The 21,724-nt window shown below is 38.8% G+C and overlaps 1 protein-coding gene, 1 long non-coding RNA gene and 1 other non-coding gene across 9 annotated transcripts; 1 reads left to right on the top strand and 2 right to left on the bottom strand.

Moving 5' to 3' along the window:
• Positions 1 to 448: 448 nt before the first annotated feature.
• LOC118162272 lies at positions 449 to 11,479 on the bottom strand. Of its 7 annotated transcripts, none has more exons than XR_004748376.1 (6): positions 11,393 to 11,479; positions 8,188 to 8,223; positions 7,096 to 7,192; positions 3,191 to 5,716; positions 1,104 to 1,248; positions 449 to 828 (listed from the first exon to the last, which is right to left on the bottom strand). It is a non-coding gene; the product is annotated as an uncharacterized LOC118162272 (long non-coding RNA). The 7 variants fall into 7 exon arrangements; XR_004748375.1 differs by having other exon boundaries at positions 1,104 to 1,163; XR_004748370.1 differs by having other exon boundaries at positions 449 to 1,248.
• LOC118163334 lies at positions 7,853 to 7,940 on the bottom strand. Its single transcript, XR_004748992.1, has one exon. It is a non-coding gene; the product is annotated as a small nucleolar RNA SNORD93 (small nucleolar RNA).
• A 16-nt stretch (positions 11,480 to 11,495) lies between the features above and the next one.
• Positions 11,496 to 16,219, top strand: TOMM7 (translocase of outer mitochondrial membrane 7). Its single transcript, XM_035318340.1, has 3 exons — positions 11,496 to 11,653; positions 14,815 to 14,863; positions 15,998 to 16,219. Exons 1-3 carry the CDS (start codon positions 11,551 to 11,553, stop codon positions 16,011 to 16,013), a joined length of 168 nt encoding a protein of 55 aa, XP_035174231.1. The 5' UTR covers positions 11,496 to 11,550; the 3' UTR covers positions 16,014 to 16,219.
• Positions 16,220 to 21,724: the final 5,505 nt, after the last annotated feature.

Raw genomic sequence — 21,724 nt, 5'->3', positions numbered from 1 at the left:
CTAACATCAACTGTAAGAGAACAAGTACAGAGTGAAATTCTGTTCTTGATCTCTGTAAATCCTGAGGTACTCCAGAGAAGACAGTTTTGAGATTGCTCTAGACTTAGAATATTTTACCTGGGTAGAGAATCCAGTCCGTGATGGGAATTGTAAAGTATCTGAGTGTTGCGCTGGCTTAACACCAATGGGCAGCTGAGCATCACCACACTGCTCTCTCACTCCACTTCTTCAAAAGGATGGGAAGAAAAGACGATGGAAAATTAAAGCTCACAGGTTGAGATAAGGACAGGGAGCTCACTCACCAATTGCATCACAGGCAAAACAGACTCAGTGTAAGGGTGATTAATATAATTTATTTACTAGTGATAACAGACTAGAGCAGTGCGAAGTAAAAACAAACTAAACCCCCCCCCCCCCCCCATCCACCCTCCTCTACATTCCCCCCCCCAAGCAGTGCAGGGGAACGAGGAATGGGGGCTGCTGTCAGACCCTGACACTTCATCTCCACCGCTCCTTCACGGTCACTCTCTGCCCCTGCTCCACGTGGGGTCCCTCCCACAGGATGCTGCCCTTCCTGAACTCTTATCATGGGGTAGCCCCTGGACTCCTTGCAGAGGCCACCCCTGCAGCCCCCATGCTACCAAAACCTTGCCATGTAAACCCAGTGCAGGGCTTAGCCCTGGTCTCTGAAAGCCTTCACCTTTCTCAGGCCTCTGGTTAATATTGCCAGGCATTAATCTCCAAGGAGCCTCAATTCCTACTAGCATCTGCCCTCTTTTCCTTGACTTGCTGTGAGGCAGGCTGTTATGCAGTGATCGTGTTACTGGCCTTGGCAAAAACTGCAAGCGTAAGACTGTCAATAAGCATTTGGAAAGACCAGCTCATGGTTAGCCCTGGGGACAGCAGAAGCCAACTGGCTGGTGAACTACCAGAAGTCTTCCTGCTTTCTGCAGAAGCCCGATCTAAATTTCAAATAATAAATAAATAATGGTGTCAGAGCGAACATGTAAGCTCTTTTTGTGATAACTAAGTTCAAATACAGATGGCTCCCAGGTAACAACTGATGTCTAGTCCTCTGAGAGGAAGGCTTTTGCAGTACTTACTTACTAGAAGGATGTCAAGGCTTACCGGCATTTCTGTGACCAGTTCAAGAGTAGAAACTACTAAGAAAACCAAACACCAAAAAAGTGGTGTGAACAACATTCAGACTCATTTCTGCATATGGATATGTTTCTGGCTTGGAGCCACCTGGGGAAGAAAAGAAATTCCTATACATAGAATCCCAGAAGGTATAACAGGAGTTGCAGCAGACTGTTGGATGCTGAAGGATGTCAAGAATGAGATTTGTGATTAGGAGCTCCAGCTAATTTAAGCAGAGCCAGCTCACAGGTAGCAGACTCCACAAAATTCTAAACAAGGAATACATGGGTGATTCTCTGCTACCTGTGACAGTGAATATAAACATAGGCATTTAGCAAAAGAGGGAAGGACACTTGAGCACTCATTCAAGGGCAATGGCAACCCGACAGTAATAGGCTTTACTGTCAAGTGATGTGGAAGTATTTTTTCAATGTCATTACTCTCACATTTGAAAGCACATTGCCAAAGTCCCTAATTTTGATAACATACGAGTGTATTAGCATTAAGCATGGTATATTTAAATTTATCATCTTTTTTGATTTTGGCTTTGTTTATCCGAAACTAAGAGTACTTTGCCAATAAAATACTATTTTATTTTTGTCCGTAAGCACAATAATGTTGTGTTCTTTTTTCATAAAGAGTATACCTATCCATGTTTTTCCATGTAGAGAAATATAGCAAAAACGTTTGGTCAATCTGCCCACAGCAATAGCCCCTGCTCTACTACAGCTATTTGGCATTATCTGCAGCTCCCTCGGTAATCAAGATGGGCCTGCTTGGCAGAACACAAGTGTACATGCTTCTGAGGTAGTAATATCTTAACTACTGCTTCTGAGGTAGTAATTTTATGCTTCTGAGGTCGTAATATCTTAACTACTCCTAAATCAGGAGCTTTTTGAACTTTTTATATATTACAAATAAAAGGGAGAGTTGAGTACAAACAGGAAGATATACCACCTAAGACTGGTATAAGAAAAGATCAACACGGAAGTGCAGCTGAAAACCTGTGAAGCTTACAGCAGGAAACACTTGCCATGCCCTCAAAAGCACAAGTGTATTTACCCTTAACAACTGTTAATGGTTTTAACTGAAAGATGTAATTAGTCACACAGGTAACAATAACAAGGTAAAATTCTCCTTTAGCTCAGTGTATTGAACAGATAGAGCTGGTGCAGTGGAACTATCCTATCCTCTCATTTTTCCCCATCTTCAGGGCATTTTCAATGTTAATTTTCATATACATCTTATTTCAAGTAATTGCTTCATCACTTTTATATTTGTACGTGATTTTTATGCTTATAGCTTACAAGCTGCCTGACAATAAAACTTTAATTTAGGAGTACAGAATGGGTTTATCTCTGGTTGTAATCTGAAGGAAATTTTACCAAGGAGAATTTCTGTTTTTTTATGGAGCAGAAGGTAAACAAAGCCAACTACAAACTGGAAAGGTGGACTTAGATTTATCTGGAGACAGATGGATGCTGTCCTTCTCATGAAGCCATATCTTTGCTCTCCAACTGCTCATAGTGCGACTTCCTCCATTTTATTGTACTTCTGCACTGAGGATGAAGAGAATATTAGTGCTGTTGCAAGAGACTGAGAGGTGACATTAAACAAAAGAGATAAAGCTTTTGCATGCTGAAATACATTAAATCTAAAAGATACTGGAAGACATTGGTACAACACTGGAATTAAGATTTAATTTTAAACTATGGTATCCACGTATCCTTTCATGTATGCTTATTGCATTTACCCGGGGAGTATGAAACATTATTTTTCGGAAATTTACAAGTAGCAATTTAAAATTAGGGATGAATTAAAGAATAAAGAAGTCTGACAGTGGGAAACATATTTCTTAAAGCAATAGTTTTAGTTAATTGAACCATTAGCTTTCTTGCTTTTCTTGAGCTAGCAGGTACTGGTTTGCTGCAAAATCAGTCTGTAAATAAACACCTTCAACTAGTGGTCATTTTGAGAAGTTTTCTTCCCAGATAGCTTGTAAGCCATAAACATAAAAATCATTTACAAATAGAAAAGTGTTGATGCTTACTTTGTGCAGAAGAGAAAAATAATTTCTTCCCTTTTGAATTGCATCTTCAGGCCTCTGTGAGTTATGGAAAGTTATGAATATTTGGAGATGTCAACCCTTTGTGGGGTACACAAAGTACGCAGAGAAATTATCAACCTGAAATGCATTGCCTGAATGTACAGTAATAAGTTTTGGGATAATTGCCACATTGTACTTTAAATCACTGCCAGACATTTCTGACTCCGATTTTAACGAGATTTGTCTGAAAATAAACGAAAAATGAGTAACACCGTAATAGGTTATGCAGTTTTTGAGTTCAAGCTCTAAGCGCCCACTCATTTACATTCTAACTTATGATTTTCAACGTGGTCCTTTTCATTGGAGTCATAAACCAATGACTAACTCACACCATCAACACGATGGCCACTGCAAACTGGCAATAAGAAAAAAGGAAAAATGCATTGTGCAATGTGCTCATTCATTCTACAAATGGAGTTTTTAATATGCAGCACCAAATGTTCTCTGGTATATCTTACACAAGTCTTAGGCATGGGAGGCTTCATAACAGTATGCCTCCAGTCTTTTCTAGAAACAGAACAATTTATGCTAAGGCTTACGCATAAAAAATGCAGAGCATTTTAATACTTTAAAAAGCTGTTACAATGGGTGATGACCTCATAAGACAGCATATAAAGAAAGCAGAATACATATATTTAATCAAATAAAAACAGCAACTATATTTAGCTTTTCAACTTTGTGCCTTAATGAAGGAGAACACTTAATGATGAGTCACAAGACCCGTGAATGTTACTGACCACAGGTACAGTAAATAGGATGGTCTTGGTGAGTTAATAGGAAGCCTAATGTTTTGCTCATAATTTGAAACCATCATAATTAAAGATGAAAGGAATGGAGGAACAATCATTTAGTATCTTAACCCTTCACCTGTATGCAAATTGACTTTTTAACCATACATTTCTTAGTACTCAGATTGAAATGGCTTTTAAGGTCTACATAGAAAGGCTTTTCATTCCTTGGAGAGAGTACAATCTAACTTAAAAAATGTCAAATATATAGAAACATGCAGATTACTTGCTTTAATAACATGCAATTTTTGTGCAGATCTTCAGCCATCTGATCTGACCTCTACTCAGCCTCTCGAGGGAAAGAGCTATACTCTGGCTGTCAGGTTACCTACCCATTTCATTATTGCAAACTCCTCAGCAATTTGGGCTGCAAGCAGTCATTTCCATGTTTGTAACTGTTAGACATACCATAGTTTATTTATGCAAAAATATACTTGAACACTGAACTAGACCTCAGAAATCTGGATTTTGTTCTTGCCTCTGCAGGTCACCTAGACCGATAATTTGCAAAGCTACCTCTCTATTCATCAGTTTCTTCATCTATAAAGTGTGGATAATCATATTCACTCGTTTTTAAAAACTGTTTTAAGATATACGTGATTAATTATTAAGCAGCATGGATTCTCCCCTGTGAATAGCACACAGCTGCTAATAAACTGACTCATCCACTTTCATATTATCATCTTTATTTAAACATTCACTATTCTTGCTGCAACACAGCAAAACATTCATTTTGTCAAACAGCAGTTGTAAAGAAGCTTCTATCCAGTGGAAGAGTAATTAGAATAGTAGAGAAATTCCATCAGCTTTGAGCTCGAGGGACTATCTTATTTAAGTTCACGTAATTGAAGTAGCAAGAAGAGTTTCCAATTCAAGCCTGCCCCCCGCTGGTGTTAATGAAACACTGCTAACAAATGTTAGATCAATGTTGTCTTAATGTAACAAAGGGGAACTAAATTGAGAGAGGCTGATACAATGTATTAATTGAGACCTTTAGTCAGCTGCTTTTTTATTTTTTTATAGTAGCTAAATAATTTGTAAATATCTTTTTAAAGTCCCACCTAGGCTCACTGGCTGATTCCTGTCCTTCACATTTTCAAAAGTCCACCAATACCTCATTCATACCACAGTTGTCAGAACTAATATCCACATGGGAAGTAACACTCTGCATGTGGTTTTAAAAGATTATTAGAAAAACTACATAAAAGTATTTTGCTATGATACATTTAACAATTCCAATATTGAACTTTATGTATCGGTGAAGTACTAGCATCCTAAGAGACCAGGATCAGTCTAGTCTAGCACCCTGTCACTAGAAGCAGTCCTTCCTCCCAGTGTGTGAAAAGAAAGAAAAACTTTTAGTATGTTTACTGTGTTTATTTCAGAGAGAACTTTCCATCACAAATCTCACAGGCAATTAACTCATTGCTTAACTCAGGAGGACTATATTTAAAGCACATAAGGTAATCGGAGAAAAACAAACAAACAAACAAACAAAAACTATCTCAGTTATACTTACAGTGATTCATCTAGTATGACTTCAACCCCAAGGTGACATTTGTGTCTGGAATACAAAACCTGTACGACTGTGCGTTGGAAGATGAGGCGCCTCTGGTTCATTTATCTTGTCATCTTCACACTTCATTACACTTAACCGCACTTAATCTCTTGTGGCTGCTACCTAAACCCAAAATGGAGCAGTAAAATGCAGTTTCTTCAGATGTACATTTAATGTACACTTGAAAAAAAGAATGAAAGAAATGTAATTTTATTTGGGCCTTTCAGATGCTTGAAAATCAGGGTCAGATTGTGTCAGGTATGTCTAACAGACTTTATAATGCAGAACATAAGGAGCTCTCAAGAGTTCCTTGAATGTCCTCTGAATATGATAAAATTCTTGCTGAAATGTCTGTCATTCAAAATACTCCTGAAGTTTTTTAGGAGTTCATACAACATTTTACAGGAAACAGTGAAAGGCGACAGTGAAAGACAAACTTACAGATACGTGACTTAGGCTGTCAATACACACAGAAGATGCTGGACAGTAGTTTAAAATCAGTAAAATCTAAAAACAGCTGTCTGGGTTAAATATGGCATATAATCATTCTAAAATAGATAAAATAATAAAAAAAAGTATTAAAGTCAAAGGGGAAAGCGTTTTAAGAGATTAAGTTTTAATGGTGAAAACTTCATTAAGCATGAGGTGCTCTTCACTTAATCCTGACAGCACTAAATATGACTTGAAAAGGAAGAAAAGAACTTTCTAGGATCACCTTTGGGTATGTATGAAAGATTTTAATTACTTCTTTACTGATTCTAATCTTCCCTGTGCTGAAGATCTCAATTTGGAGTGAAATCTGAACTATCAAAACATTAAAAATACAGTCAGACATAAATGCTGATACTTTTCTTAATACTGGTTCAAATTCAAATTCTGAAACTTGATCTTCCTTCTGGAACATCACCATTCTGGAAGGAAGCTCATGCAGTGGATTCCACTGAAGCTTGGCAAGAAGAGGTGTGAACTGCTCTTCACATCACGGTTAGGTCATGCTGAACTTAGGGAAAAACTTTTTTGGCACATTCCAAGTATCTGAAGTGAATTTACCCTGAGTGAACAATCAAGACAGATAAACTGAATGCAGATATTAATTTACTAATTTGTTCAACATTTAGATATACTGGGGGAAAATTAGTAAATACTTGACACATTTGCTTTGTTGACTGGGTAGCCTTATTCAAACTCTAGAAATACAGATTTTTACCATACCTATTATGCTCTGAACTCTTCTGCAATTGCATCCTCTAATTTGCATTACATGAGTTGTTAGAAACTATTATAATGACAATACTAAAACCTAGAATATCTTTGAACTAAGAATTAAAGCTATGCTTATAAAATTCAAATGTATTTATTTACATTTAAAATTGTCATTTTAACAAACATTGTTCTTGTTTTGTATCAAAGGAAAAAGGATACATACAGGTATAAACAGTAACTGGAAAATATATATATATATATATTTTAACGATTCAAATTAAAAAACAAAACAAACTCACATTTTAGCAGAAAATCCACACAGAACTGTTCCAAATCCATCTTGAATGTTTCAACTCCAAGGTGCTTCTTTTTGCTTTACTATTTGTTTTCTCTTTGCTTATAAAAGGGAGATAATTAATTGTTGTTATATACATTTCTTCTGTAGAATTGAAACGAATGCATTCAAAAGCACCATTCTAAATCAGTGAAGCTAATGCTGTGCATTGATTGGTAATGCTTTTCAAATATTTCATTGTCAGAAAAAGTTATTTCAGCAGCATATGTTCTTTTGTGGATGGATGTCAAGTAAATAAAATTACAACAACTCTCTGAAGAAAGGAAGTTATACATGAATTTTAATTAAAATTCTTATTCTTCAAATGCTCCAATTCCATGTTCTGTACCAGAGAGAAGATACTAAGATACTAAGATACGCAGATACTAAGACCAGAATTGGTATAAAAACAAGTATACTAAGAGCAAAAACTGTTCTAGAAATCCAGATATAACCATTGTTTTCCTCATCATGTTTCATAGCAAAAACCTGCCTAATAGAAGCATCTTTTGAATCCTGTAAAATCTTTAGGACCACGTGCTGTTACAATAACATATTCTTCAGCCTCAAAAATCTAGTTGTAATTTGTAGACAAGTGAAAAGTATATTATTCCAATATCTTCAGACGAAAATCTTTCTAAAATTGAGACCTTTACTGCTCAGATGCTTAAAAAAAAAGCTTAACTAAAAAAACAAGAATGAGTAAACATAGATATTAGTTTTGGCCTCAGAAAATCCTTTAATCCATCAGACTTCTGCATATCACTCTAAGTATGCAAGCAGTCAGATGATTGTTTTCATCCCTGGCCAAGTACCAATAATCATAAAAACATCCATATAACTCTTATATTTTTAGGGTAAATACTTATAGTAAAAAGTAGCAGCATCTTTAATGTAACCACCAATTTTCATTATTAAATGAAGATAGGGAGAATAGGAAGGCCAGGTTCCAATGAAAGTAGTGTGCAGCACCTAATATTCAATTTTTAAGCACAACAGTATTTTTCTCAAAGAACTCTGAAAGCATTTGATGAGGTTTTGTTGAATGCTGTCTCACCTCAGACTGCTATTTCTCCTTCACTGGCCTCAGGAGCTGTAATGAAAAATAACATAATCGCTGCTTTGCACACAACTCCATTTTTTAAAAAACAAATAGTACATTAATTACATTAATTATATATATCAAAAAAACACTTTGCCTTGTTTCTACCACTGTAGATTCACTTAGTAAAGTGGTCACACTTTACTAATTTTCTAGATACACATCTGACAATAAAACTTTTTTTTTTTTTTTTAGAAATATCTAATATTACACAGTGGCTAGAGTGCAGCCAATGAGTGTCACACAAAAATTCATATGAAAGAGACAGTAATCTGGACAGAAAAATTTTATATGTGTCACTGCTCTGTAATCCAAGTACGTTTTGAAAACACACTAACTACAAAAGCTGAAATGTATTAAACCCCAGATGATCTTGCTCCTAGAACAATCAAGAGAAAAAGAGACATTTTAGAGTTCTGACATTCCCCAAATGGCATAATCACACAGCCTTAGTATGTTTTTATCATTATTTTGACTCTACTGCTTTCCATTTCTATTTGTTTCTGTGAAATGTGGTCTCCACAAACTGACAAGCAGCATTTCCTAGAGCAGTGGTACTGCAGAGTAGCTGGGATTTATTAAACTAAAGGAATTGGAATACTAAAATGGAATGGAAGAAAAAGATGTATCATTACTAGGGCACTATAGAAAGCTTAATCATAATAATTAAGTAAAATATAAAGCCTAGGAATTATATACTACCCTTTTTCACTGACATTATAAAGATTCACCCTGGACTGGAAATCTATTCAATATGTCTTATGTTCTAGTATTGTTTTTTATAATGATTTACAGTACGAAATATCTACCATAGTATCTTCAAAATGTTAAGTTCCTCCTAAACAGAGCCAAAATTGAACTTTGTTTTCCAGCATATTAATTTAATACAGTTTCTTGACAGTAAATTGAAGAGGAAATCTCAAAAGTAAGAGTGGTAATTGCATAATAGAGGTACACAGGGATTTCCCTTGTAGAGTTTACAGTAATTTGTCTCAAGACCTTAACAGGTTACTTTATTTTGTCTCATTCTCCAGCCTTTTGAATTGCATACACTGTTGCATGGATTTGTGCTGTGTTGAGATAAAACTTCAGAGGTTTACTGGCCTGAAACATACCCCTTGTACCAGGCAACAAAAATGGCTAAAGCCATCAGAGTGCCATTATTTCCCTGAACCAGAGACTGAGGCTTAAATGATACAGACTTGTCCACAAGAATCTCAGTTCTCTCCCTCACTCTTTAAAAATGGAAGCATGTAGCCAGTTCACAGTGGTATTTATTTGCTATGAAAACACAGCACGTACAGAATTACTGCTAATCAAATTAAAACAAACAAACAAACAAACAAAAAACAGTATGGATTCACATTCTTGGGCCACTTAAAACCCCTGCAACTTTATTTCAGATTTTACAGTTGTTGCTGGTTACATGAACTACATGACAAAAGAAATTCAAAGGGTTTTTTTGTAATGAAAAGCTTTCAATACAGCATTACTACTTTTGTCACCTCAACAATTAGGGCTGTTGTTTCTCTGATTTCCTGGGCACACCATTTCAAGTGTTTTTGTCTTGATTATCAGACAAAAGAAAATAGATAATTCAAGTAAAACCAATATCCTTCACAGAGTGTTACCCCAGTAAATTAAAAATATGAAACTACCAACAGCATACCTGTAACATCCTAGTTCTGTCTTCTCCAGGCAAAGCTGCCTCCACCAAATAGCATGCTCTGGTTTGTTTTAGTCCCGCCATTCCCTCTACCCCCCAGCTTTTTTTTTTTTTTTAATTATTATTATTATTTTTTAATTTACAGAACAGAATCCCTTCTGTTCATTCTCTTGGAAGCAAAAAAAAACAACTATCATTACATGCTTCTGAGCAGGCATAGGTGAATGGAAATGACACCAAAAGGAGAAATTATGTGTTATTCTGTGTGAATAAGTTAATATGCTGAGTCCTGTGTGCAGTTTAAGGCACCACAATATAAGAAGGACATAAAACTACTAGAGAGCTCCCAAAGGAGGGCTATAAAGATGGTGAGGGGTCTAGAGGGTGAGATGTATGAGCAGCAGCTGAGGTCACTGGGTTTGTTCAGCCCAGAGAAAAGGAGGCTGAGGGGAGGCCTCATGGCAGCCTGCAGCTTCAGGGATAAGCTATTTAGCTGATAAAGAAGCCACTCATGAACTGAGCTTTACCTACTACATCATTAGATATATCAGCCACATGACAAGGATTACAGGTGTCACCTGTCACATGTTTAATGCATATGAAAGCACAGCACATATGCACGGGTTTTCATGAGGACAGGCTGTTTGTGCATTCTATACCATGACGCACAGAACCGTAAGTTATTGTCTAGGCAAGCTAATACATTATATGCAGAACTTTAACTGTGTCAGGTCAGTAAATTGTGAATATGAACAAAACTGAAGGGAATTCTGGTTTGCCACAAGCAGCAATTTCTTCGATGATTTTTTTTTCCACCCCAGTTTCCATATGCAATTAAATCTCCTCCAAACTATGGCAGGAATTTGACATAGCAAACGATACAGACTGCCAGTGTTAATACTGGCAGTGTTAATACCACTTTAGTGATATTAGGAACACGGAGGCCTAGATGTGGCATTACAGCAAAATGCAGCGGACTGCCTGAGCAGGAATGAAAACAGCACGGCCGTGACAAAACTTGCAGGCACCGACACCACGCAGTAAGAAGTCCTATGAGTGGTGGTGTCGCACTGACAGCAGCTTGGGGGTTAAGGCACTGCAAAGAAGTCTTGCAGAGACCTGACGCGCTCATTTAGAAGTTCAAAAAGTGCCTTAATGCTTACCCAGGCTCTGAGTGTGCAAGGACAACAAGCCATACGCTCTGTATTGGCGTTTTTTAAGAATTAGCTCTAAAACCACAACACTTCTCCCGGATTACTCTTGACGAACTTCCAGCTCCCAGCACCCACGTTTCACGGGACCACGCAGTTTGTCACCACAGCCGGAGGAGCAGCTCCCATTTCTCCCCGAGCCGCCTGTCCCAGCCCCCGCCGTTGCTTCTCACTCACCAGAAGCCCCTTCCTGCCCCCACAGGAGCGGCGCGCGCGGCCTGAGCACAAACCTGAGAGCTGCGGGAATAAAATAAATAGATACATAAGTAAACTACCGACCTACAGCTCTCCTCACCCCCTTGTCGGCCAGAGGGCCTCCCCCCCCCCAGGGCAGGCCGAGCCTTCCCCTTCCCGGCCTCCCCGTCGGCGGCCCGCCCCGTCGGCGCCCAGTGACGATCGCGACCCGGCTCCTCCTCCTGCTGCGTCTCCCCCGCCGCCGGCATGCCGAAGCTGAGCAAGGAGGCCAAGCAGCGGCTGCAGCAGCTCTTCAAGGGCGGCCAGTTCGCCATCCGCTGGGGCTTCATCCCCGTCGTGCTCTACCTAGGTCAGTGGCGGCGGGGGCGACGGCCTCCCGCGGGCCTCCGCCGCCCGGCGACCGAGCGGGGCCTCCCTTGGGCGGCCCCCGCCTGGGGGCTCGGGGGGGCGGGCAGGGGGCTCGGGACCCCCCTGGCTGAGGCAGGGTGTGCGGCTGGGTGGAGGCTGCAGCCTCCCCGGGCCGCTCGGCTCAGCCCCCACGCTGCTGCTGGGCTTCGGGGTGTGTTTGTGCAGGGCCCCGCAGCCCCGCGGTGGTTCGGCGGGCTTGAGGCGGTGTGCCGCCGATGGTGGCTGAAGGGCAGGGCCTGCTTAAAAGCGTGCGTATGTGTGTGTGCGATGGGCCTGGTGCTTTTGTTCCCTTCTCTCATGCCGAAGGGTCCCGGGGAAGCCAGCAGGCACGGCTCGCGTGGCGGCCTCCTGCCCTAAGCGTGTGGGGCCTTCTGGGAGAAGCCGCCGAAACAGGCGGACATCTTCACCTTGAGCGCGACAGGGCGGCGAGCTGGGGCCCTAAGTCTTCGCAGGCAGAGCTGAATGATTGTTTTAACCGAGGGGAATTAATATAACATATAAACATATATTAAATATAAACCCCATTTAAAAGGCTGAGGCACTTAATAGATAATCAGTTACACACGTGCTTGAACGACCAGAAGTGAAAGGGGTCACTTCGAACGTGACGAGTAAAACCATTTGGCAGCATCAGGTTAAAGTTTAATTACGTTTTCATTCTTAGTTTATCCCTTATTTCTGAATTGGTTGTTTTGAGGTGGGATTTCAACAGTGCTTCGCGACCTATTTTTGTTCCTGCTGAGGTTTTCAGTTGGTTTCACTTTTACGCCAGTATCTGAGAAAGTCGCTCTGTGCTCTGAGGACAGCAGAGCAAAGTTTACAGCTTGAAGCACTTCATTTAAAGCCATCTTGCTGTGTTTGCAGCTGTACCGATACCGTAGAACGGAAGCTATGGAAAGGGCCTTACAGATCACCTATTTCCAAACCCTGCCGTGGACAGGGCTGTCAGGGTGCTTGGTATATTTCTGTTACGTAACCCTAAGAAACAAAATCGTAGTAGTTTAATTTCTTACCTCCAAGCGATAAGTATGCTGTTTCACATCTATGTTGTCTTCTTACAAGTTTGCCTGCTGTAATTAATGAAAGGATATAAAGTGTAAGCAGCTGCCACCCTTGTCTGCCACAGACATTTGGAGGTGGCAGCCACTCAGATTCTGTAGAACTGGGGGGAACCTCTTTTGTACAGCAATTACATGGGCAAGGTGTCACTGATTCAAAGTAAGCTGTAGTATTGACCCATGTATGTGAAACGCGTGCTAACCTGAACACAAGCAATGAAATTTTCAGCTATTTGTTTTAATTTTCTCTGGAAGACCTAGGTCAGGATGGGATGTTCAGAATAAGTACAAGGGACTCTGATATGTGCAATTAATTCCAGGTCATTGGTCAGGTTGTATTTTTTGGTTTCGTTTGTTTTTGTTTTGAAGTGGCTGCCCCTCTTAGGTGAATTAGACCAGTAGTTTTGTAGAATTGGCTTGCTTATTTAAAAGTACTAGAGGGGAAAAAAAAAAAAGAAAGAAACAGAAACATTAGCTAAATCTGTTTCACACACATAGTTTGACTGCTAATACGATTTCATGAATTTAAATCACTTCTGCTGGAAAATGTGGCAATGAAAGAAAATAGGTCAGAATATTTAATAGCCTCAAATCAGACAAGGTTATCTTCAAAGGGCTGACCCAGTGTCCATGAAGTTAATGTGAGTTTTTCCATTAACCTTCATGGCCAGTGTTTCGGGGAAGTTGCCATTGATTATGTATGTCTGTAAATGAGGGTAATGTTTTTTCCATATAACATCAATTTCTATATAGTTAGCATGTAGTAAGCATATAGTTAGCATGTTGTTGAACAACGCATGTCTTGTGTGATTCTGTTTCAGGACTTAATTTACAGTGCAGGAGGCAAAGCTATTTAGTAAACTGAACCTTGAATTGCTTCTCTAGTATACGCTTGCTTTAGTGAATCAGTATTTGAGTCGTTAGTTGGGGACGAACTCTCTGTAATTAACTACCTTCTCCTCCCCCACCAAAAGGTTTTAAATTTAATTGGTTTAAGATTTAGAATTCTCTAATCCTCAATTAAATGGACTGCTACTGAAATACTGCTGTAAGTTCAGGTGCTGTCACAGGACATTGCCTCAAGCCCTTACACCAGTTACAGGTGTCATTGTTGATGCTGTCTGACCAGGTTGCTTTCATAACAACACTTAAAATCTGCATGTGGGGGTTGTTATAGTTATGTTACCACCCAGCCGCTCACTCACTGTCCCCCAGGTGGGCTGGGGGTGAGAATCAGAAAGGTAAACGTGTGAGAACTTGTGGGTTAAGATAAAACCAAACCAAGGAATCCATTCACTGCTTCCCACTGGTAGGCAGGCATTCAGGCGCTCCCAGGAAAGCAGGGCCCATCCCACGTAATGGTTTCCTGGGAAGACGAACACCCTCACTGCAAACATCCCCCTGCTTCCTCCTCCTTTCTCCCAGCTGTTATTGCTGAGCCACATGCTGTGGGATGTCCCTCTGGCCAGCCTGGGCCAGCTGTCCAGGCTGTGTCCCATCCCAGCTCCTGCTGCACCCCCAGCCTGCTTGCTGGCAGGACCGTGCGAGCAGTTAAACAGTCCTTGGCTCTGTGTGAGCACTGCTCTGCAGCAACTAAAACATTGGTGTTATCACTGCTAGTTTCATCAAAAATCCAAAACGCAGCATCATACAAGCCTCTATGAAAAAAAAAAAAAAAACAACACACCTTCATCCCAGCCAAAGCCATGACAGGGTATATATGTATGCATGCATGTGTGCCTTGATGTTTGGGGTAAATCACTTCCACCATCTCACATAGCTAGCTGACCCTGAATTTTAAGTCAGAGAGAGATACAGGTAACAATAATAATAAAAAAGAAAATACACAAAGTGTATTTATTTTGACTGTTCTCTAACCCTGGTAATGTTTAATTTCTGTTGAGGTGAGTCTATATCTTCATGAATCGCAGTTCCCTGTTCTTTTTATTGCAATTTAATGGGCTGGAATGTTTTAATGCTGTTTTAGCTGTGTAGAAGTCTGCACATACAAATGTATACTTATCTGATGTATGTTTCACTTCAGGTTTTAAGAGGGGTGCGGATCCTGGAATGCCTGAGCCGACAATCTGGAGGTATGTGTCAGGTCCAAATGTACATGCAAAACTACTGCAGAGGGTCACAGTTTTAATTGTCATCTCTGTTCATGCTGGACTGCAAGAGGTGTGAAAGTTGCTTTCATCCATAGTTTTTAATTGTTTTGGGTGATAACAGAGCTAGTCACAGTTCTTATTTCCCTAGAAATCCAAACCAGAAAAGACAGCAAACCAAATTCTTAGGAGGGCCTTTGTATTTAGCTCTTAATCTCATGCAGATTTTAATATATGGGACTTCCTGTACCTTTTGAGTGGAAGCTACCCATCTTAGCTGTTCTAAGGGTGGCTTATGCAAGTTTCTTCCTGCAAACAGGAATAACTACTTAGCTTTCTAACATGAGTTTTTTTTTTTTTTTTTTTTTAAAAAAAACAGCCTTCTCCCCTCTTTGCAAGTAGGGTGGTAAAACTGTGTAAAAACTGCATTAAATAAAGGGATATATCCTTTAATATTAACCGCTGTAATGAATCAAAGTACATATCTCTTGTTGCCAGTTTGATGTGGGACTATTTGTTACTGCTGCAACATCCTGGCATTAATAACGCTTGAATTCTTGGGATACTTCAATTTTATTGGAGGGTTTCCATATCTCAAACTTCTAAAATTAAGGTTATGAAGGAAGTGTGACTCTTACTGTTCGTGAAATGGCTTTGTTTACTGTACAAGGTCATATTAACTGTAGAAATCCCATTTTTAAGGATGTTACAGTTTCAGTAAAATATCCTGTTGTCCTGAGAACTAAGTTGCTGAAGTATTTTTTTTCTGGCAGTATTTCTATTTAGTTTCACTAGCATCTTGAGACTTTTTTTTTTTTTTTTTGCTTTATTGCATATGTCTGCACAACATAAAGTTAATATTTAGTACAACAGGATATACAGATACCAGGAGCATGTGTTTGGTTTTAGTCCAAAGCTTACAGATGCTCATTTTTCTGGGTGCATGTTCATGGACCGTAGGTTTAAATTTTATTTTAAAGGTAGCTTTATTTCAGTGTTTTTTAGGGGTAGCATTTATTCTGTGCTTTCATAGGACTGTTTCTTCTGGCTTCTGTTTTTGAAAAATCCATTTAAAAACAAGCACATACTGCAAATCTGACCTTCATTTCCCCCTTTCAGTCTGCTTTGGGGATGAAAGATGTGGCTGTCCTGCTATAGAACCAGAGGATGGACAGAGAAAGGGTCTGAAGATGTGTATGTTCCAGAGGATGAGGCGGACACTTACACCAGCTGGCTCAGTCAGCTTGCTAATGACATAGGTTGTACATACAACAAAATGGAGTTTATATGGACCTAACTTATTTGCATCACAGTGTAATTAAATAAATACATTTGAATGCATACGTGTTGTTTTCAAGTCTTTACGTTATACACATAACAGTATTTTTTTAGTATAGGAATGATAACCACATTTTTTTTTCTAAATTTACTGACATTCAACCCGCGCAGGTCATCATAACAAGGTTAAATATTGGGTAAATGTTCCTCTTCACAATAACCAGAAAACTGAGCTGATGTTTTAAACATTTTGATATTCTTCAAAGATTCCTGCATGAATGTTGGTAAGCCTCTGCATCTGGTTGCTCTGTGCAGGCCTGGTTTTTGTTTTCTTTTTCTTTTGGATTTGTCCAACTCTGGATATCTTAAGGATTGAGAGATGTGTATGTGTTTTCCCAGCATAGTAAAATAGTAAAAAACAAGAACAGCAACAACAACAACAACCAAACAAACAAAAAACAAGATGTACACTTTTCTTCTGATTTTACCTTTAATTACTACTTAATTTTTCCATAATTTGGGGGTGGGGTTGGGAGTACATGACAAAATTGCTGTGTATGTGTGTATGCTTGTGTACAGTAGAAGTTATTGACATACAGCTGAAGGAAGAAGACTACTATACTATGGTATATATATATATATATATATATATATATATATATATATATATTTTTTGTTCCAAAGTCTTGTTCTTTGGAATATGGTGGTTTTGTCTTCACTTGGCATTCTCCATTTCAATAATGAAAGTAGAGCACAGCAATGGCAACTGCTTGGTTTCTGTTAAAATAGAAGCTGAATTGGGTAGATTACTCTCTTTCCCCTCTAGAAGCATACAGGCTACTTTGTATTTGTGCAGTGATACTTCAAAAAACAAACAAAAAGTTTATTTGCTCCCTGTTAACATTGCAACAAAGGTATTCCAGATCGATTTTTTTTTTTTTTTAACCCTGTAGATTTTCAGGCAGTTTTTACATTAATTAACTAATTAAGGAATATGAGATTTCTCATTTTCTTCTCTGCTATCAGAATTCATAGTAAAATGTTACTGTGCAAAGTATATTCAGAGCATCAAAGGCAGCAGTGCAAAGTAACTCGGATTTCTCAAAATCAACCTTTGCATTTCGTGATACCCAAAATACAACTGTGGACCAAAACACCTGCAAAAGTGTATTTCATATACTCTGTTGTGTGTCAGATTTGGGGATGTGGTTTGTGGGTCTTAACCACCACATGGTCTCTCTGGCAGCTTTCCAGGAATAATAGTATTTGGCAAGAAGTGCCAAATGGGGAAGTGTTCTTGTCTCTTTTGTTAAAAGTATATAAATAAGCATGGATATGTCAAGCACAGGCCGGATTCTGTGACCTCATTATCATCAAAATTTCCCTTGTAATTAATTAGTTCAGTTTTTTTTAAGACTTGGAATTATTGGATAAGTATTGTTTAGGCAATTCTTACTCTGAGAATTTCCCTTTAAACACATTGGATAACAAATTTTAGTGATTCACTGCTATAGATAAATGACTGCAATTGTTTTTCTTTTAAAAAAAATCAAATGTGGTTCAGGAAAGTCATTAACATGCAACCTTTGGCCTTTGAAGTTCAGGAAGAAATTATCCTTTGCAGTATGTTCAAGTCAAGTTAAATTGAATGCAATTTGTTTAATTAATGCAGTCAGTGTTTTTCTCTCTGAATAAAAAGTAGTCAAAACTCCTTAAAAATTCATTTTTATCTTGAAAAGAATGGGATAGCCATTAGCCATAGGTCTTGGTAACTAATTACAAAGTAACAAAAACAGGATTAGAGAAGTCTTTTTCTCTAAGTCTTAAAAATGAAGGGAGTCTTTGTTAGCAATATCTTGAATTTATTTGATAATTACTGACATTTTCACAAAATTCCGACATGCTTGTAGGAACAGATCCCCGTTCTTTGAAGTTGTATTTTGAACAGATTACTATAAAGAATCTTAATTCTCTTAAAATAACTTCAGCAAATACACCGGTTTTGTAAAGGGTGTTTGTGTGTTGCTAGGAGGAAGAGGGCAGGCCTGTGGATTAAAGTGGAAGGACTCATATATTTCCTGTTTGTCAGAGTCCAAAACGTTTTTGTTTTTCTGTGGGATGGGAGACACTTAGAAACAAGCAGGGGCTTTCCCATTCAGCAGACTTCTGTCACGTGAATCAGTGGCTTCTGTAGCCAAGTATGGATTCTTTTCAGAAATGGGGTTTGTGATGCACTCCTTTGAGACCACGCATGAACTCTGATGTTTGAATGTAGTCAAAGCATGTAAAGAAAATCAGACTGTGACTTCCACAGCTTAACTCAAGATTATGCTTTAGCCATGCTCTGAGAGGTGTGAAATAAAATCATTTGTGCTTACTCGTGTGCTGTGCAGAACGTACTCACTCTGAGGTATCTTTATCAGCTCCTACCTGGACGTAGGAATGGCACAGCCGCATGCCTTCTGCCTGTCAAGTGGACGTGGAGCATGCTTTTGGTTGCAGTGGTCTTAGTGTAGTGCCCCACGTGGGAGGCTGTTGCTGGGGTGTGTTGTGCAAATAATTGTGCAAGAGGCTGAGGGGAATGTTTCCACCTGGACCAGTCTTAGGATGATCAAAGGTTGACATGGATTGTAGTTCGCTATGCTGCTTACCAAATCTTTGGGATTTTTTTTTTTAATCAAATCTTGAGGATTTTAACATGAGAACAGTGCCCTGTTGTCCATCTCAAGTGACCTGCAGTACCATGTCCATGGTCCTTTGACCTGAGGAAGTCAACATTTCTGCATGTCCACCTCCTGCAAGAGTGGCACCAGCCAATGGCCTGATGGGTGTCTGAGGAGACTATCTGTGAGGAAGGAGTTGTCCTTAGGCCAGGACTGAAGAAACGGGCAAGCTCTGACTCTGAAGAACTGTCCTAGAGCATGGCCATTACAAATGTAAAGGCGGATAAAGAGTTTTAAAAATAAAAAGGGTAAAGGAGTATGAAATGCAGACAAGGTTTTTGGAAGTGAAAATCATGTAAGCTGTGAGAAAAAGACAGGTGTGTACATAGCCAAGGAGCAGAGCCCTGTCATGCTTGGTGTGTCATGTGAGTCTGGGGGGTTTCTTGGTCTTGTGTGGACTGGGGATCTCCTGGTAGCAGGGTGTGAGAAGACTTTTTGTGCCTTGTAGTGTAGCCACTGAACAGGGCTAAACAAAATGTTTGGTTTACAGATCTGTTCATAGTAAGTTAATCTACAAAGGAACCTACCTTTTTGCTCCAAAATCTTTTCATGGACTGGCCAGTTAAGGTAACAATGAAGCTGAACAGAAATTTAGAACGAGTATTTCGTTCTACAAGTTGCTGGTGTAGACTCAGCCAGTGTAAGGTCACTGTACCATATCTCATCGCAGTTACAAAACCAGAGGATACATGCTTAGTTTTCTTAAGTCATCAGCAAAAGTCATAGTAACTTAAACCTATACTTTTCAAACATGTAAACACTGCAAACCAAAGCAATTATCACTATTTTGTAACAACAGGCCCACATGTTGGCAATGTGTAAAACCACTGCTGCTTTTCTGTGTACAGCTGTCTCACAAAATGGCTCTAGATGACAAAGTGCTCCTTTTGTTTTTATTGCATCATGTTGTCAATGAAACAGGGTCCTAACATGCTTTTAACAGGAAAAAAATGCTAAAGCAAGCTATATACCCTGGATATTTTTGGAAATATCTCCTTATTTACTTGGAATTTAAATTATGATGGTACTTATGATGAATTTTGGAAATAAAAGCTCATTACATCTGTTCTCACCACAGGAATAAACCACATCCTGGTTTAATGTCATATGACTAATTTACTTTTAAAACTGATTAGTTAATTGCAATTTCTAAATATTTTTCCATGATGGTGTGCAATGCAGTAACTGTTTGTGGGTTACATTCGTTGTTTCTTGGTTATGCTTCTATTAATTCAGGATTAGGGAATGGGTAAGGCAGAGGAGATGCACATCTGCCAAGTGGAAAAGAGAATTTACTCTTATATTTTCTTGTGATTAAGAAATCAAATTTCTATCAACAACAACTTAAGAAGTTCAAGCAACTGCAAAGCAATGAGCAGTTATTGGCTTGGGAAATGAGATAAACCTGGATTTCCAGTTATGTCCTAATGCTGTTTCTCAGGATATGTTTTATTCTTATAGAAACCCCCCAAATGGTGTAATTCATGACACTGCGACTGGAAAACAGGCCTTTTTCTGCAAGACCGGAAGATTGCCCGTACATCTGCCTTCGTCCTAAGTGGTCTCCCTTTTAACAGATTCCATTTTTTCTTATAGCCCAGTCTTAGGTCACTGAGCTGTATGATTAGTAAGGATTATAAATATTGGAATTTGAGGAACATCTCTGAACTTCATTTTATTTGTTAATGTTGCTAATGTGGGAGCTAATGTGGGATCTACAGGTGTAGTCAAGGTGTGGTCCCTTTTTATCTCTACACAAATTATTAGTAACAGTGGAAGAGGAGAGGATGGCTATTGTTATGCACTAGTGATGACATAGTAGGCAGTTTTTCTCTTTTAAGCTGAAGATTGGACTTTAAACTTTTCGTAGGTGATTTTACATCTGTGTGTGTGCAACAGCAGGGATTCTCTCAGGTAGTAAAACTATTAATATAACTTGCAAATACATTGTATTTTCCCTGTTCATATGTAGCAGAATGTAGAATTGTATCTATTATATATAAATTCAAAGAGATGAACAGCTAATTACTAATACATTTGCTCTTATTGAAAGTAGTCAAAATTTTGTGCTCAATACAGTTGAAACAATAAAATGTCCATATTGTGTTAGGTAAGCACTCTCTGGTAGAAATAAGTATGGTAGGGCAAATCAAATCTTCTCAATTTTCTGAATTTGAAGATTAATGTTTTATTTATTTTGCATATAGATTTTCTCTTGAAAGACTGATTCTTCTTAGATTCTGGCCATTCAATAAGGATTCAGACTGCAAAATTTCTGTACTGTGTTATCTTATGGCCCCCAAAGTCTGCCATTAAAGTATACTGAGATTAGGGTAAATACACTGAAATTACAGAAATTAGTTAATTTGGGTAAGAGTTTGGGGAGGAAATGGTATTTCAGTGTTGGAGCCTGCAGAGACTGTTTTCTGAGGGTGAGAGGGTTGGCTTTACTTTCTGTCTTACCATGAAGAAAGTATTTCATTGAGAGATCTGAAATTGTTATCTAATCATTCAACTCAAGAAGTAAAGGTTTGAAGAAAGTTTATCACTAAATATCATAAGGTTTATAATAACATATATATTCGGCAGCACTTCTGGAACTTCAGGGTCTGAATGTGTTGTATCCTATTGTATATTTACATTCCCATTATTTTATTGTTTAAATTAAGTTACTAGTTATGAGTAACAGTTGCAAACCGGGAGAAGTTTCAAAAGCTAGCTATGTCAATCTGATGGCTCATTACTGCTGAAGAGTGATACTGCTCCATTTAATCTGCTACTGGTGTATACTCCTCCACCTCTAACCTTAGCATCCGTGCTAACCTCACTGCCACCAGCCATTAAT

This window comes from Oxyura jamaicensis, chromosome 2 (genome assembly GCF_011077185.1).
Source record: "Oxyura jamaicensis isolate SHBP4307 breed ruddy duck chromosome 2, BPBGC_Ojam_1.0, whole genome shotgun sequence".
Taxonomy (NCBI): Eukaryota; Metazoa; Chordata; class Aves; order Anseriformes; family Anatidae; genus Oxyura; species Oxyura jamaicensis.
The sequence above is the reverse complement of the archived record's forward strand: the minus strand, read 5'-3'. Positions and strand labels throughout refer to the sequence as shown.

Coding starts and splice junctions, on each gene's coding strand:
- TOMM7 (XM_035318340.1), top strand. CDS start 11,551: ATGCCGAAGCTGAGCAAGGAGGCCAAGCAGCGGCTGCAGCAGCTCTTC. Junction 11,654..14,814: donor CCCCGTCGTGCTCTACCTAG/GTCAGTGGCGGC, acceptor GTTTCACTTCAG/GTTTTAAGAGGGGTGCGGAT.